This window comes from Morone saxatilis, unplaced genomic scaffold (genome assembly GCF_004916995.1).
Source record: "Morone saxatilis isolate NCDOM2014 unplaced genomic scaffold, NCSU_SB_2.0 Contig22, whole genome shotgun sequence".
In the NCBI taxonomy this organism is placed as follows: Eukaryota; Metazoa; Chordata; class Actinopteri; family Moronidae; genus Morone; species Morone saxatilis.
In genome coordinates, this window is record NW_023339785.1 from 10,030,942 (window position 1) to 10,046,023 (window position 15,082).

Consider the following 15,082-nt stretch of genomic DNA (forward strand, 5'->3'; position numbering starts at 1 on the left):
TATATATTAAAATCAGCTGTCAGGTGGGCAGTGCTCAGTTATATGCAATTTATTCCCAATGTTCTCTTTCCAGCACTGCTCAACAGGTACAGGAGTTTTGCAATTAGACATACCATGGAGGTAAGAGTTAAGTTGGCTGCTGAAAAATGCAGGTGAGAAAGATGGATTGACAGATTTGCATACTTTGTTTGACAGCCAGTTCTACGCAGTTCTCTGCTGGCTAATTCCGGGAGGAACGTGGAAGTAATGGGAAAGAGAGAGCAGGAATAAAATATGAGAGGGTCAGAAAAGATGAAGACAGGAAGCGAGAGGAAAGACTTGGTAAGAAGTAGATGAACTGGCAACGAACATACTTTCATTTTTACAGGTTGGAGGACACACACACACGCACACACATAGCCAGAGGCAGTTCATCAACTACTTGTCAGTGCTCTCTCTCTCCCCCCCGTCTTCTCCTCTCTTTATAGCGAATCTCGTCAGGGTCAGGTGTGGAGATAACCTAACTTAGACACAAAACATCCACTACACTACCACACTGAACAACCCAACTTTTAGCTGATGCTTTAAGCTCAGTCACACAGTCGGCTTAAAAAAAATCTTCATAACTTTACACACATCTGTGAAGACTGAGGAGAAATCCTACTTTTAACAGCTTATGGTACTTTTCGCGAGCTCATTTCTAAAGAATTTCTGTGTCATTTGTGTGTCTGCGGCTGTTTATATTCAAATGTGTGCGCATAAACATGTGTGGCAAACACATGGAAGACAGCTGCTACACACATCTATTATTCCACAAACAAATAGATTGTGGGTGCCAGTTTTCTGTCACTCATTAGGCGCTCATCATTGGTAAATTCTGTTGCCTTCTAGCGAGTATATCTTACCGTATTCCCCCTGTCAGTTCTTTTTTCTGCACCATGACACCCAGCACTTTCTTTTTTTTGACTGGCGAGTCACACAAAGCTCCTCCGTCCGCCTGCTGAGCCACATGACAAAAAAACTCTTGGGGAGATCATTTTATCTTACTCTTGATTGCCAGATAATTATCAGTTAATTATTTAGAGCCTTAAATTAATTTGCTAAAAATAGTCTCTGTGCCTCTGTGTTGCCAATGGAGATGGCTCCATTATTCCTTCCTTCCCCAGTCTGCATTTCTCCTTCTCTAGTTCCCCCCATCACTGACAGCTACTTCTGCCACTCAAGTCTGACTGTAATCCAATAAAGTAGGAGGTTGTCCTTTCGTATTTTAAGCAACCCGAATTTAAGCCTCATGCTTCAGCGGTGATTGTTTGAATCTCTCCATGTTGTGTTCGTCATGCCTCTCTCTGCCAGTTGTGAAAGTTGGGTTTGATTTACAGTCACAGAGCACTTTGGTACAGTTATAGGAAACTAAACCTATGATTACAGTTAGCTCTTTCTTTAGTTAAGTTTTGCTTCCGAGGCCTGGAGAGTAGATTTATGAGGCAAACTTTGTTTAGCAACATCCACTGTCTTCTGACTTTGCAAGTGGTTTTGTCCACCAATAACTTTACCTGTGCTTTGCAACACTCTTTAGTGGATAGCATCTTCTTTTTACTTCTAACTCCACTCTTAGGACACTTCATTAGGCTGAAAGTGTTCTGAACAAAGAAATGTGCTGTAAGTGGTCTTATAATGGGATTCATTGGCTTAAAGAAATCGAAATTTACCCCCTTCTTTTTTTTTTTCTTCTCTCTCAATGCGCTTGCACGCACATACACAGACACGCACTGACACACAGACAAACACACACACTGAACCAGGGGCCAAACAGGCTGACCTGCTGAATGGGTTTGTGCTGTGGTAATGATAAGGCTATTGAATGGAGCTGTATTCTGTCACGCTAGCTGCTGGGCCAGTGGTCTTACTGAAGGAATCTGATCAATACAATCTCTCTCTCTCTCTCTCTTTCTCTCTCTCTCTCTCTCTCTCTCTTAAACAAAAATAATAACAGCAATAGAAAAATTCAAGAAAATTATTTAAATAATCTAAATTTAGGAGGTGATCAATTATTTCTATTATGTTTCCGAATTCTTTGTATTTTTCCAATATAAGGAAAATGTTAATTTCTCAGAGCCTGCTTTGGATCATGAAGTGAGGAAGTGTAGCTGTCTCTACCTGTCCCATTTCACACTGGGAGCAGAGTCTCTCCTCCTCTGGTAGCCAGCTCTGTTTATGCCGACCCTTCTCTACAGCAAAGCTGTGCTCGCTGAGTCTCTCTCTCTTCTGTCTGCTATCACTCCATTCTTTCTTGATCTACAAACACATTTTCTTTATCTCAACCATGATTACTCAGGCCACTAAGAATCCAGCTATCCTCATTTTGTGTAAGCAAATGAAGGCTATCAGTATCAGTAAATATGACCTGTTACCCATAATTTTCTTACCTTTGATGAAAAGGTTGATTATCAGATTTTCAATAAATAACTGAAATAAATGAAAAATTGATTAATGATTTGTGTTTAAACCACGCTGCTTGGTGTCCGATTTCCCCTTTCTCACATACATACACTCACATTTACAATTGATTTGAATAAATCAGTCTTTGTTGTGAATTTTGGAAATACTATTATCCATATCCAGTAGCGAACCCTTGCTCTCATATCCATATTAGACCAATGCTTGATTTTATTGTTGAATTATTTATAGTATATCAATGTAATTTACATAATATGAAGAAATAAAAATATAGTCTGTGTACTGTCCATAGTGCAGCACAGAAGACTGATGCAGCATGAAGGCATGAAGGAGATTCCATTGACATTTAAAACATTCTCCAGCAGCCTGGAGGCACACATCAAAGGCATCTAAAATGATGTCCATTTGAAAACCACACTGCCTATCTTGATTACTGGTCTGTTCAGAAAGCGTGCATTAAGTGGCCACTTAAGAGCTCCCATTTCCAGCTTTATACACACTGATTTCCAGAAGAAGATGTAATCTGGACATGCTGTGAGCAAACCTGGGTCCAATAGCACTTTTCCAATACTTCCTTCCATTTGTTTGAAGCTACTGGAAGTAGCAGATTGCGTCGAAAAAGTTTACCACATTACGAGAACTTGGGCAATGTCATTTGTCAGAAAGGTTGGCTCTGGCAGTTTTCATGTGGACCATTTTCCCCCAAGATACACGCTTATGAGTTGCATAAAGCAATATCAGGCTATTTATAACATATAGGCTAAGCAATAGATATCAGGTTGGCAGTAGAGGGGATGACCTGCTGGCAGGTCATGAGGTCGCTTATCCTCGACAGCCACCTTCCCATCTTGCTCCTGCTCTCCACTGGAATCAGCCTGCTGCTCGTCTGTCGAAAACTCTGTCCTCCCCCTCTTCATTTGATGCCGGTGCACTTTGCATGGCATTGGCACTGGCATTGGTAACATTATTTTGAATGATTAATGTGTTCATTTTAAACATTTTGCAGCATCATCCTTGAGACTTTGTTATCCTTTTTCTTTCCACCGTTGAACTTTTTCGGTCCGTGAGCCATTTCATTTGTATTTTCGGACTCAAACTTGCTTTTTTCTTTTTTATCTTGATCTCATTTGCTTTTTCTTGCTTGACCTCTGACATTACATGGATGGACGTGTCCACTTGAAATGGTGGGGGAAGGTGATGGCAGTCGGTACCTCGTCCTGCACCTGCCTTACAGAATAGGTAGCCTACTGACAATTTTAGGACTATTTAACCCCCAATCAGATAGGCTGTTCCATCATCATATGGGTCACGGCTGGCAGGTCAATTTGTTTTCCCTTCCCACATTGCTGGTGGTGGCCTTGCAGCCCACTAGGTGGTCCAGCCCATCTGGCATTTGCCAGATTGCCAGTCTAAGCCTGTTTGTCAGTCAGAAGTATTTTGTATTGTAATTTTTTTTTTAGCATTCATTTGCATTGTTTTGGTTTTCTTGAAACCAAACCAAGAATTAGACAATAAAAGAAAAACTGTAGTTACAAGCCTTATTTCAAGATTGTATGTGTAAGGGTCACTGAATTTTAATAAATAGCGAATATAAGCAAGAGTAGCTGCATATTAGTTAGACGACCAGAGACACAGCAGCTCTAAAAATGTGTGCCTTTAAAAACATAACAACAGGTAGGTGCCATGTTTTTGTGTATTTTATATTTTGAAGGGCCTTTCACGCTCATCATACATCATAAACTCAAACTACGCAATCTGATCAGACAATTGATAAAAACTATGTATAGCATGGCTGGATAACTGTTCAACACTGCACATTACCATCTCAGAAATTAGACATATAAAAAATGCTATCCATAATATACATTTGTCTGAACATGGCATTGCATTTATATAACACATATACATATGACTATAGTACGCTTACAGTAGTTATCATCGAGTGAACAGGCTGGACAATGAGAGTGCATGTCTGTGTCACAGAGAAAAAGGCTTGTTAAAGGTAGATACAGACAGTTAAAACAAAGAGACAGAGAGACAGAAATGCAGCGCGAAACAAAAAGTACAGACCAGCAATTGTGATTTATCACTGTCATCGTTGCATAGAACTATATACACATGGCACATGCAAGGAAACAAGTCTATACTGTTCGTCCCACACATTCTTTGTACTCCCTCTGCAGCAAAGTCTTTTAAATTGATAATCCTGCAGGGAAATAGCTGTCTTTTCTCCCCAATAGGAGGCAAGGAGCGTAGCCTGTTGGTATTTTAATATATTATCTAGGAATAAGGCGAGCCAGGTCAGAAAGTGGGGCAATGTAAATGAGACACAGTGCAGCATCAGTGGCAGCCATTGTGTCTGGCTCACTAGCTAGCTGTGTTGATAAACCAATATTGTATTTTATTTCAGTATGAAAAGGTATACTGTTAATCAAGCATATGTGTGATCATGAGAGGAAAAGATTGAATTACAGATTCCAGATTCAAGTAGCTCTGTTTGTGCTAAGGGAGAGAAGGTGTTGGTTGTACCAAATCAATGAATGTGTAACACAGGGTATCACTGACATCTCAAAGATTACTCTCGGGTGTTTTTCTGAGAAATAAATATTGAAATGTGAACTTATCTGCATTGTATAAAAGACTGTCCAGTTGGATTTTCTGTGGATGTTAAGCTGTGAGATATTGTTTACGAGCTTACTTGTGTCTATTAAATGACAGGTTTGTGTTGTTGTGCACTTTCTCATCTCTTCAAGGGGCATCTCGGGAGCCATTGTAATGTAGAGGTAGGGATTGATGTTTACCGATTAGATCAGCGTCAGGGGAAGCGAGAGACTTGACCTTTTACAATTTGACAAGTATGAACATTGTAAACACAGAGGATTTGCATTGTCATGTTTCCACTCTGTGAAAATTACACAGAGAAGCACAGGCCTCGGGCATCGATGTGACATGAGATTGCTTTGGATGAGGATAAAAGGATGACAACAACCATAAAAGGTTATCAAAGATAAAAACTGTGTGTGCATGTGTGTTTTTCAGTTATCTTAATGGGGCTGTGTTGTGCTCATATACACTCACTCACCGGCGCCATTATAGTGGACACCAAATTATTTTTTCCTGCACTCTTTCCCCTTTTTTAATAGCCTATCCATGATTCAACAGGTCATTCCCATGGACCTAATCTCCTCATATCTAATTTATATAGCCTCTTTTCCTTTATCAGATGTAGTCATTACACCCACCACACCCCACCCCATTGGGTTGTTCCAACACCAGCTGGGTTCTGTAGTGAAGAGCTTTGAATGCTTAAGCAGACGCAACCTTCCTCTCTACACGTATAAATATTTCAGGGATAGATGGGCAGAATAAATTGACAGTAAAATTGACATCAAATCTGGCTTTTAATTCCAAGAGAAAAATGATGTAGGAGCTGTAGGGGAGATGATGGAGAGGAGTGTAGAGAGAGGAAAGGTTATGACCCCTATGTCAAAGTGGTAATATAATTCACTGAGCCACTGATGTGTAAAAAGTACATCACAGTTATCAAATATATATGTATATGGTGTACATGTATTTCATATACACTTTTATACAAATATAGTAAATATTTATATATATATATATATATATATATATATACATACACACATTCAACAAGGCAGATAAAGATAAAAAGAAGAATATAAGAAGTTAAAGAATGAAAAAAAATCTTAAAGATTTTGACTACAAAGTGACTTAAGGAGGCATTTGAGGTTTAAAGGAGACACTGAGCACATTGAAGGTTAAAAGGTTAAGGTAGAGTCTGATCACTGCAGCGGCACACTGAAGTATTACCTTAATTACATTTTGTGAAGGGGAGGGAGATGGCATCGGATAATCACCACCCTGTTGGCACCTTCTGTAATCCAACAGAGAGACAGAGAGAGAGAGTGAGAGAGAAAGAGATACAGTCTAGTGTGTGTGTGTGTGTTGTGGTGTGTGCTGTGTGTATGTGTTATGTGTATGTGTATGTGTTAAAAATGGGGGTGTATGTGGTATGTGTATGTGTATGTGTAGTGTGTGTGTGTGTGTGTGTGTGTGTGTGTGTGTGTGTGTGTGTGTGTGTGTGCAGTGACAAAGATGGATCAACGGGATAGAGTTTCATGATGGCACACCGTTGATTTTCATCCAAGGTGTTGTTTTGATTACTTTGGACAAAGTCCAGCAATTTTCAGAGAGTATTGTTTCACTAGGCATTCAGTTTGGTACAGATTTAATTATTTTCACCATGTGAATTGAACCTGACTTGAATTCTTTATTCTTGCGCACAACAAACAGGCTCCCATTTCACATGAGTTGAGATTGCAAGGGCCTAAAACTCATTCTCTCTTGTTCTTTTTTTTTATTTAAGTCATGTTTTATCTATAGTTGTGTGTAATCAGTCATCAAATGAAGGTTGGCTGTCCTAGACAGCAAAAAGAGATTTTTAGTAGCCACAGTTGAGGAAAGACAATGTTGACCGGTCCGTTGGTCAGTTAGTCGTTCTACCACTTTGATCCAGAGGTAAATATCTCCACAAATGTTGGATAGATGGCAATGAAATCTGGTGCTGGCTTTCATGTTTCCCAGACAGTGTGGTTTAAACATTCACGTTTCCCAGAAGGACTTTTGCTTTAGCTCCACAGTGAGGTAAACCATTTTGGGTTGGAGTGAAATGTCTTGATGACTATTGGATGGATTGCTTTGGTTTTTGATGATCTCTAGATGATGATGATGATGAATTGCAATAAGTGATGTCCTTATATTTCCCCTAATTTTCAAATCAGTAAATCTTACTTTGCTAAATAAGATAGTGAGCATGGTAAACACTATTTGATAAACATCCCCACTTTAACATTATCACTGTGAATATGCTAGCTTGCAAAGCACCATTGCATGGTTCTGGACTTTTGTTTCTCTCAGAACTTATACTCCTGGACTGAGTCGGTGTAGTTTCTTAAATAAAAGATCAGCACAGCTAGACTTACTGTGTCGTTAAAGGATATTTATGGATAGTAACTATTCTCTGAAAATGAAATTGGAGTTGTATTCTATTCTATTCATTACTTTCAGAACACTCCTTTAAATTTTGGCGAGTCCTCCCTTTTTCTTGCCCTCCCTGTCTTCACTATACTCTCCCTCCTCCCTCTCTACACCTTAGCACCAGGTCACATCCCAATTTCCCAGGACTGGCTGTTCTGCTAATTCCTTCTGAGAGCCCCAGTGTCTGTGCCATGGCCCAAACTCAGGACGCTGTCAGCCTCTTTCCTGCTTGCCCTACGGACCTTCCTCTGCTTGTATCGCCGCACACAACAGAACAGTCCTGTCCTCCTTACTTAGGGACCTGATTTACAGTGTATAGAGTGTCAGTTCTTAACTAATGGGGAAAAAGATCATTGTAAACCTTAACAACACAGTAGTAATGAAGCCTCGCCTTTGTCTTTCTCTCACTTATTCTCCTAAAACATTCTTTCTGTATAAACTTGGAAAAAAAAAAGGTGCTAGCCATAAAAAGAAGCAGCCAACACAAAGAATTTTAGATTTATTATAAGCAATAAGATAAGGGCTATTGCATTCATACTTACAGATTTGAGTGGTTAGAATTACTTTACATCTAATATGTTGTGGTCTCTCTCTCTCTCTCTCCCTCTCCCTCTGCCCTGCCACTGCACTCCATTCCCTCATCCCTCTCTCATCCCGCTCTCGCTCTCAACATGACGGGTTGTGTCCAGTCAGTGGGCAGCTTTGGTGTAATTTGGCCCACAGGGGCTGTTGGCAGTAGGTATGGGGATAAAGGGAGCAGGGATGGTGGGGTTTGGAGAAAAGCAGGCTTAGTGTGGGGCCTTGGATGGAGGGGCCAGCAAGCACATAGGAAAAGCATTAAATAAACATTAATGCAACTAGGTTACAGGAGATTTATTAAGGAGGCTTTTTGGGCCCCCACTGTAGGGTTTTATGCAGCACTTTAATAACTCTCTCATGCGCACAGGTAAACAAACCAGGTAATTTATTGCCATCCTCATAGGTGGCCATTGTGAAGACTGTTTTAACTTTATTTTGGCTCATAAATGGATTTTTCTCCTCTTTCTCTCAGTTTTTATCATGAATTTGAATGGAGTCTGCCTCCAGAAAAAGCTGCTTCTTTTTTTCCCCCTTTTTTTTAACATCTAGGGTAAGTCTGACTTGGATATGATTTTGATGTCACTTTGTGGTGTTAAAAATGAGCGCCCTTAATCGCAGCTTACTGATGTTAAATGTACCCTTTCTGGCACGTCAACCACACAGATAAAAAAGTGACTGATTAAACACAGTAATGAGGACACTGTGGCAGGACAAAGAACTAATTCTAGATTTTCTACAAGGACAGGGTTGGTTTGGCAACAACCGGAGATTTGAGAGAGAGAATTATAAAAACATGAACTAGCAGAGCACTGGCATTGACATCACATTTCACATCTGACATTGTCTTTGTAAATCAGCACTGTCAGATATGAGGCTGTCAGAAACGAGTTGTGTAAGCCAAGCCTTAGTGTGATATGTTTAGTGCCTTGGTGAGCTATAATTGTTTATTTTACAGCCAGCTTCACTTATTACAATATTTTTTTAAAGTAATTCCTATGCAAAAAAGCAGAAGGCGCAGAGCTATGAAATGCCTGTATTTGCAAAATGAAGTGTTGTTATCTGAACATTAGCATAAAATCCAGTAAGCACTCCACAGATATCTTTGGTAGCATCGACATTTGCAACATCAAGCCCTCCAGCCCTGGAGCAATTGTCTTCCTGTGCGTTGGTGAGGTTCAGTGCACAGGAAGTGCAGGCAGGAGCACATCTCTGAGGACAGCTACAGGAGGAGAGCAGAGACTGACAAACAGTGCCGGGGCAACCAAAGGCTGCATGATGCTTTACCTTGAGACCCATCGGCTCTGCTCCCTGCTCTGTTTCGAGCCCAAGTGACGTGAATACCAGACACAGCTCAGACAGCATACTTCTAAAAGTTCACTCTGAGTAGGAGAGAAAGATGGGAGTTCTGGATTGAGTGAGAGAATTTAATGGAGAGAATATCAAGGGGGGAATGTAGAAAGAGAATTATAAAGGGAATGTGTTTGAAAGAGACAGTGGTGGACAGGAAGAGAGAAGAAGAAATAGAAAAAAAGATGTATCTTTGGAGAAGGAGAGACAATAAAGGCAGCAGTGACTGTGAGAAACTATGGGAAAGAAATGAGTAACGGACAACCGGACAGAGACAAAAAAAGTGTGTCTGTGTGCATGTGTAGTATATGTATATATATAATACATGTGTGTGTATTTTCCTGTTCATTCTGTGTCTGTCTGTCTGTGTGTGTGTGTATGTGTTTGATGAAGGCTCTACCGTACCGGTTGTGTTGCTGCAGGATAATGTGTGTCAGGCTCCATCAATATGACATGTCTTTGATGTGGAAATACAAGGAGCAAAAACCCAGCCAGCCTCAGTCCAGTCCCCAGCGGGACACAGCTACCACTGTGTATGTGCATACATGTGTATTTGAATGTGTGAGAGAGAGTCTAAAATAGAGAGAGAGAGAAAGAAAGAAACAGAGCCACAAGCCACAACAAGCACCAAAAGTAACCACTGTCTCAATGTTTTTTAACTACCATTCTGCAAAGGAGGCAACAGTTATGGACTGAGCATTTCCTCAGCTAAAGGCACTGTGGACAAATTGATTCCACTGCGGAGTGGAATCAATATTGTATCTGAATGCTGTTAATAAGCAGAATAATACCAACATGTGTTTTACTGTTAAATTGACATGGTAATATTTGGCTTGCTTTTTAGTTCAGCATTATAAATATTGATTTTCTTCATGATTTTGTAATTATCATTTAATCCTTTTGAGTCAATTTTCCATTCTGACCAATTAGGCATTGTTACGAGGGGGCATTTTAAATGAGGCTCAGTCTAGCGCTCGAAACTGACTGCCATAGTATTTTTGGGTGAAGCACTGAGGTTGAGTTTCACTAATAAATGACTCTGAACCATATGGCGTTGTTCGTGGTAGATTGTTCTCTAAAAAGGGATTTCTTCTTTACAGGGATCATTTTAAGACTTTAACAAACAAATACAACTCCAATATGGTACACCGTCAGGAGTTGTGATCTTGAAAAGATGTCTTTCTTTGGCAAAGTTTTACTTTTACATCTATCCGTCGGGCCCCTGAGTTTTCATACACAAGTGGAGTGAGGGGGAGGTGGACAAAGAAAGAGATAAAGGCAGTCTGACAGAAGCAAGGGGGATAAATCAGGTCCAGGCAGACAAGGAGATAGAGACAGGGAAGAGGGAAGACAGAAAGATGAGTCCGTCCATCGTCCACCCGTGTGTGGGCATGCTGCTAACCTGCACTGTGCCATTTCTGCTGTGTTTTGGTAAACACAAGATTGCAGGGAGATAATCCAACCAGCCTACCCTGTCAGTGCCTTTATTCCTTTTCAGCTACACAAAGGCCTTTTCACACATACAGTACACGCTTACATGTGAATATAATCTACAGTAAGGGCACAAATACATCACACACATACAGGAATATGTGAATGTTTTATTTATATACACATTTGGGTTAATAACTTGCCTAGGGACACAAAGCAATCTCTGGACCTCAACATGGATGTCTACCAAGATGACAGAACAAACAAAACGGTACATGAATGGCAGGGTAAAAAAGACACTGGCTTTCACATGATAATGGAAGATTGCTCACAAAGAACAATGTCTTGATAACTGTTTAGCCCTGACAGTCACAGGACACATGCTGTACCACCAGCCTGTGTATGTTGCCAAGGCGACTGCATATGAGTACTAATTGCTTAGAACTGTACCCATGAAGCTTAGAACAAGAAGCTGCTTCCTTAGTAAGTAAGCATGACATGTAGAAGCAAAGTATCTGAATCATGCTTCTGTTTATCTCTCGACCATAACTGTGTCAATTCATTTGAATTGCAGAATACATCAGAAGAGGTTCACAGATCACACATATTTAATTTGACAAAGAAACCTGTTCACTCAGACTTAAGATGATCATTCGTATTATACCTTTAACATATAGTTCAGGTGTTTTGTCACGTCTGGCCATGCAGAGCCCTTTGTTCAACAGCCACTTTACTGACCAGTTGATGCACTGTATTTACTGAAACTGTGAATTATTGACACAGAACTCAAATGTTTGAAACAGAGATATTGACACATAAAACCCATTGTTAAACTCTTAAAGGAAAATTATGGTTTAGTGCAATGTGTGTGTTATTTTCTTGCTCTGGCCATCGGTTCTCTCTGTTATGATTACATTGTACTCACCAAAGTAATTTGTCAAATCTGGAAACAGTGACTAGATATGTTGTAAACAAAGTCATAGGTTAGTCAAATTTATTTTCAAGATAAAACATATTTAACATAGTTGTGCACTCTCACAGTTTCCCTATTATAAACAACATTTCACGTGTGCTCCCTTTTGTTTTACCTGAAATAAAACAGTAGCTAATGCATTAAAACATTAAAACCTAGTTTTTATTGCTTTAAAGGTCCAGTATGTAATATTTAGGACTATCTATTATCAGAAATGGAAAATACAATTCATAGGTATGTTTTCATTTGTGTGTAATCATCTAAATATAGGCTACAGTGGCCCAGAAAGGACAAACCAAACACTGGCTGTACTGCAGATATGGCCTTATTTAGCGATATTTTCTCCTACACGCAGCGCGTTGTCATTCCCTGGCTGTCAAATACAGACATAAGCGATGTTCAGTTAGTTGCAGTCTGCAACTTCACCACTAGATGCCACTACATCTTACACACCACTCCTTTAACTGATCTGAATATTCATCCCTGTTGCTCTATTGGGCCTATTGTTAGAAATGTTGCCACATCACGAGATCTCAGCAATTACGTTTAAGCACTATATTATCATAACTAATGGAACTGATGGCCAGAGCTAAAGAAATAAAACCAAATTTGTAATAATTTAATTTCACATCATTGTGATGAGCTTTAAGCTATTGCAGACGTTATAGCTATAATAACTACAGCCTCTTAATGATGAAAATGATTGGAGACACAGCAGGTGATGGACACCATTGCTGATACATTGAAACTTTTAAAGTTTATACTGTGGGTATTTATATATATATATATATTTTTTTTTTTTTTTTTTAAATAATTAGTCTGTGTTTGCAAGTATGTACACATGTATATACAAGCTAAATTATTTTTGTGTACGTGTTATGTGAAGTCGTGTTGTCCTCTTCCCGCCCAGGGCGTGTGAGTCTTCCAAGCACAGTCTCCATGAGGTCAGTGGCTGCTGTGATAATGCTTAACTGATGCCGGCTGTCAATAGCCATTCACCAGGAGAAAAGTGCTCCGCCTGTTCAGTAAATTACACAGTGCGACGTGAGCTGTGAGGTTCAAAACAACCTGACCCCACTGTTGTTGGGAGAAACAATAGAACAATGACTGCAATCAGCTTTTCCAGCAACCATCTGTGTCATGCTGCTGACTACAAAACACCTTTCCATTACTCCAGGGCTGCAGCTATTAGCTCACCATGCCATTGACTCCAAAGTGAGTTGGAGAGGTTATTGTAATGGCACATTAGATTGTCTCTGACCCTTCTTTATCCAGTGTTTTGTTTTGCTGACCTTGACATAGGTGGGCTTTTTGAATGCCATAAAGCTTCTGAAGTGATCATTTCTCACAATGGCTTGTTTTTTCCACAGATGAACATATTTTTGAGGTGTCATGATATTGCTGATTACAGTAGATTTTAAATGTGTTTTGTCTGTGTCTGTGTTTGAGACATGTATTTCTCATTTTCCCTTGACTCTGTACTTCTCACGGCTTCTGCAAGCATTCCCGGGAGCAGTATGAAAAACTGTCCACGATGCACAAGAACATGCAAAAGCTCTACGAGAGCATAGGGAGCTATTTTGCCTTTGACCCCCACTCCGTCAGTGTGGAGGATTTCTTTGGAGAGCTGGCCAACTTTCGCATCCTATTCATGGTGAGTATATAGTTTATACTTTGTGTTTATGAAAAGTGTCATATTTACTGCTCCTTCACAGTAGACGCATACAGACTAACAGAAGCCACCACCCACACACAAACATTCTTTTCCACGCACTCTCTCTCTCTGTAACAAGTGTAACAAATGAGAACAGAATTTTTGTGTGAAACATGTGCACATTTTCCTCAAACTTTCAATGAATCCTGAGTTACATATAATATATATATTTTGAAAAATTATAGTGTCAATAATAATCAGATTTTCCCCATGCTTCAGTCCAATATAACCCCAGTGACCTCACTATGACATCATCAGGGTTATTTTCTCAGACTTTTGGGTGTGATACCAATTGTCTCATCATTAAAAAAAGATTTTGCTTTGGGAAAATGCACCGTGTTTTCTGGCCACATATTTTTCTCTGTCTCTTCCCTCGGTTGGCCTTGATATGCTTTTCAAATTCCTTTTAAGTTCTTGCACTGTTTGTGTAAGAATGTAACCGCGTTCACCTGCTGTACAATTTCCTTGCTCATGTCATTTTTTAGTAGGTCATAATGCCACTGTGTCTGCCTCTTTTTTCCCCCAGTATCACTAACTTAACCTCTTTTTTGTCACTAAAGTTTTTACTTCAATGCCATCTTAGTCTGGAAGGTTTTGAGTTCCCCAATTTCCAATTTATAATTAGTATATAAACATGTAATAAATGGTTTATAACAGACTATAATTAGGTTGTAAGCAGGTATAAATGGTTATCAATGTGTTTCCCTGTGGACAACCATATGTAGAGGCTTTATGCATAAAACATAAAATATAAATATAGTAAAGCACATTTAATAATAAAATATGTCCCCATAGGAGAGGTTAGAATTGCTTGATATTGTCCATTAATAAACACTGTCTTCATATCTGCTTACAACAATTTTATAATTATAGTCTTTTATAAAACATTATAATTGTTCAGATTTGTTTCTCCAGTCAGATCTTCAAGATCTGCACTGCTATTTGCAAGTGATCAGATCAGATTTGTTTGTCCAGACATCACCAACCTATCTGCATGAGTTGCTATGGTAACGACATAGGCATCAATAACTACATACGCTGGTGATGCGGCTTATTCAACTCAGAAACATGAGATATGGAGATTAATCATCTCGCCTTCCAAACAATTGCGGCATCAGGTCGTGGAGCAGAACTGGCCGGAGGTGCCTTCCACACCACTCTGCTAGTGGTAGCATGGATTCTGCTCCGCCACTCTGATGCACTTCTGTCAATCTGAATTTGACATTGTCATTGTGTGTCACATTGCTAGTGACAAAAAAGACAATTCGAAATCCGGTTTGAGCGGTCAGAGCATTTGGACTGAGACTCATCTTTAGAAATCAGGATTGAAATCACTTCCAAATGTGGTTTGAATCCGATTTACAAAATTTGCCATCCAGACTTTCTAAAATCAAACTGGATATGCAAAAAAACGGATTTGGGCATGAAGCCTAAAAAGGTTTAAATGTACTACTTATTTTATTTTATTTAACCTTTATTTAACCAGGAAAAGTCCCGTTGAGTTACAGTAACTCTTGTCCCAGGGAGTCCTGGCCAAGACT

General features: G+C 39.6%; 1 protein-coding gene across 7 annotated transcripts in view; it reads left to right on the top strand.

Moving 5' to 3' along the window:
• Window positions 1–15,082, top strand: part of diaph2 (diaphanous-related formin 2) — a 354,389-nt gene that overhangs the window by 276,043 nt on the left and 63,264 nt on the right. For all 7 annotated transcript variants that reach the window (XM_035669470.1, XM_035669472.1, XM_035669476.1 and 4 more), the window contains one exon: window positions 13,317–13,481. In XM_035669470.1, coding sequence (XP_035525363.1) covers window positions 13,317–13,481 — 165 coding nt within the window. The remainder of the gene's footprint in view (window positions 1–13,316; window positions 13,482–15,082) is intronic.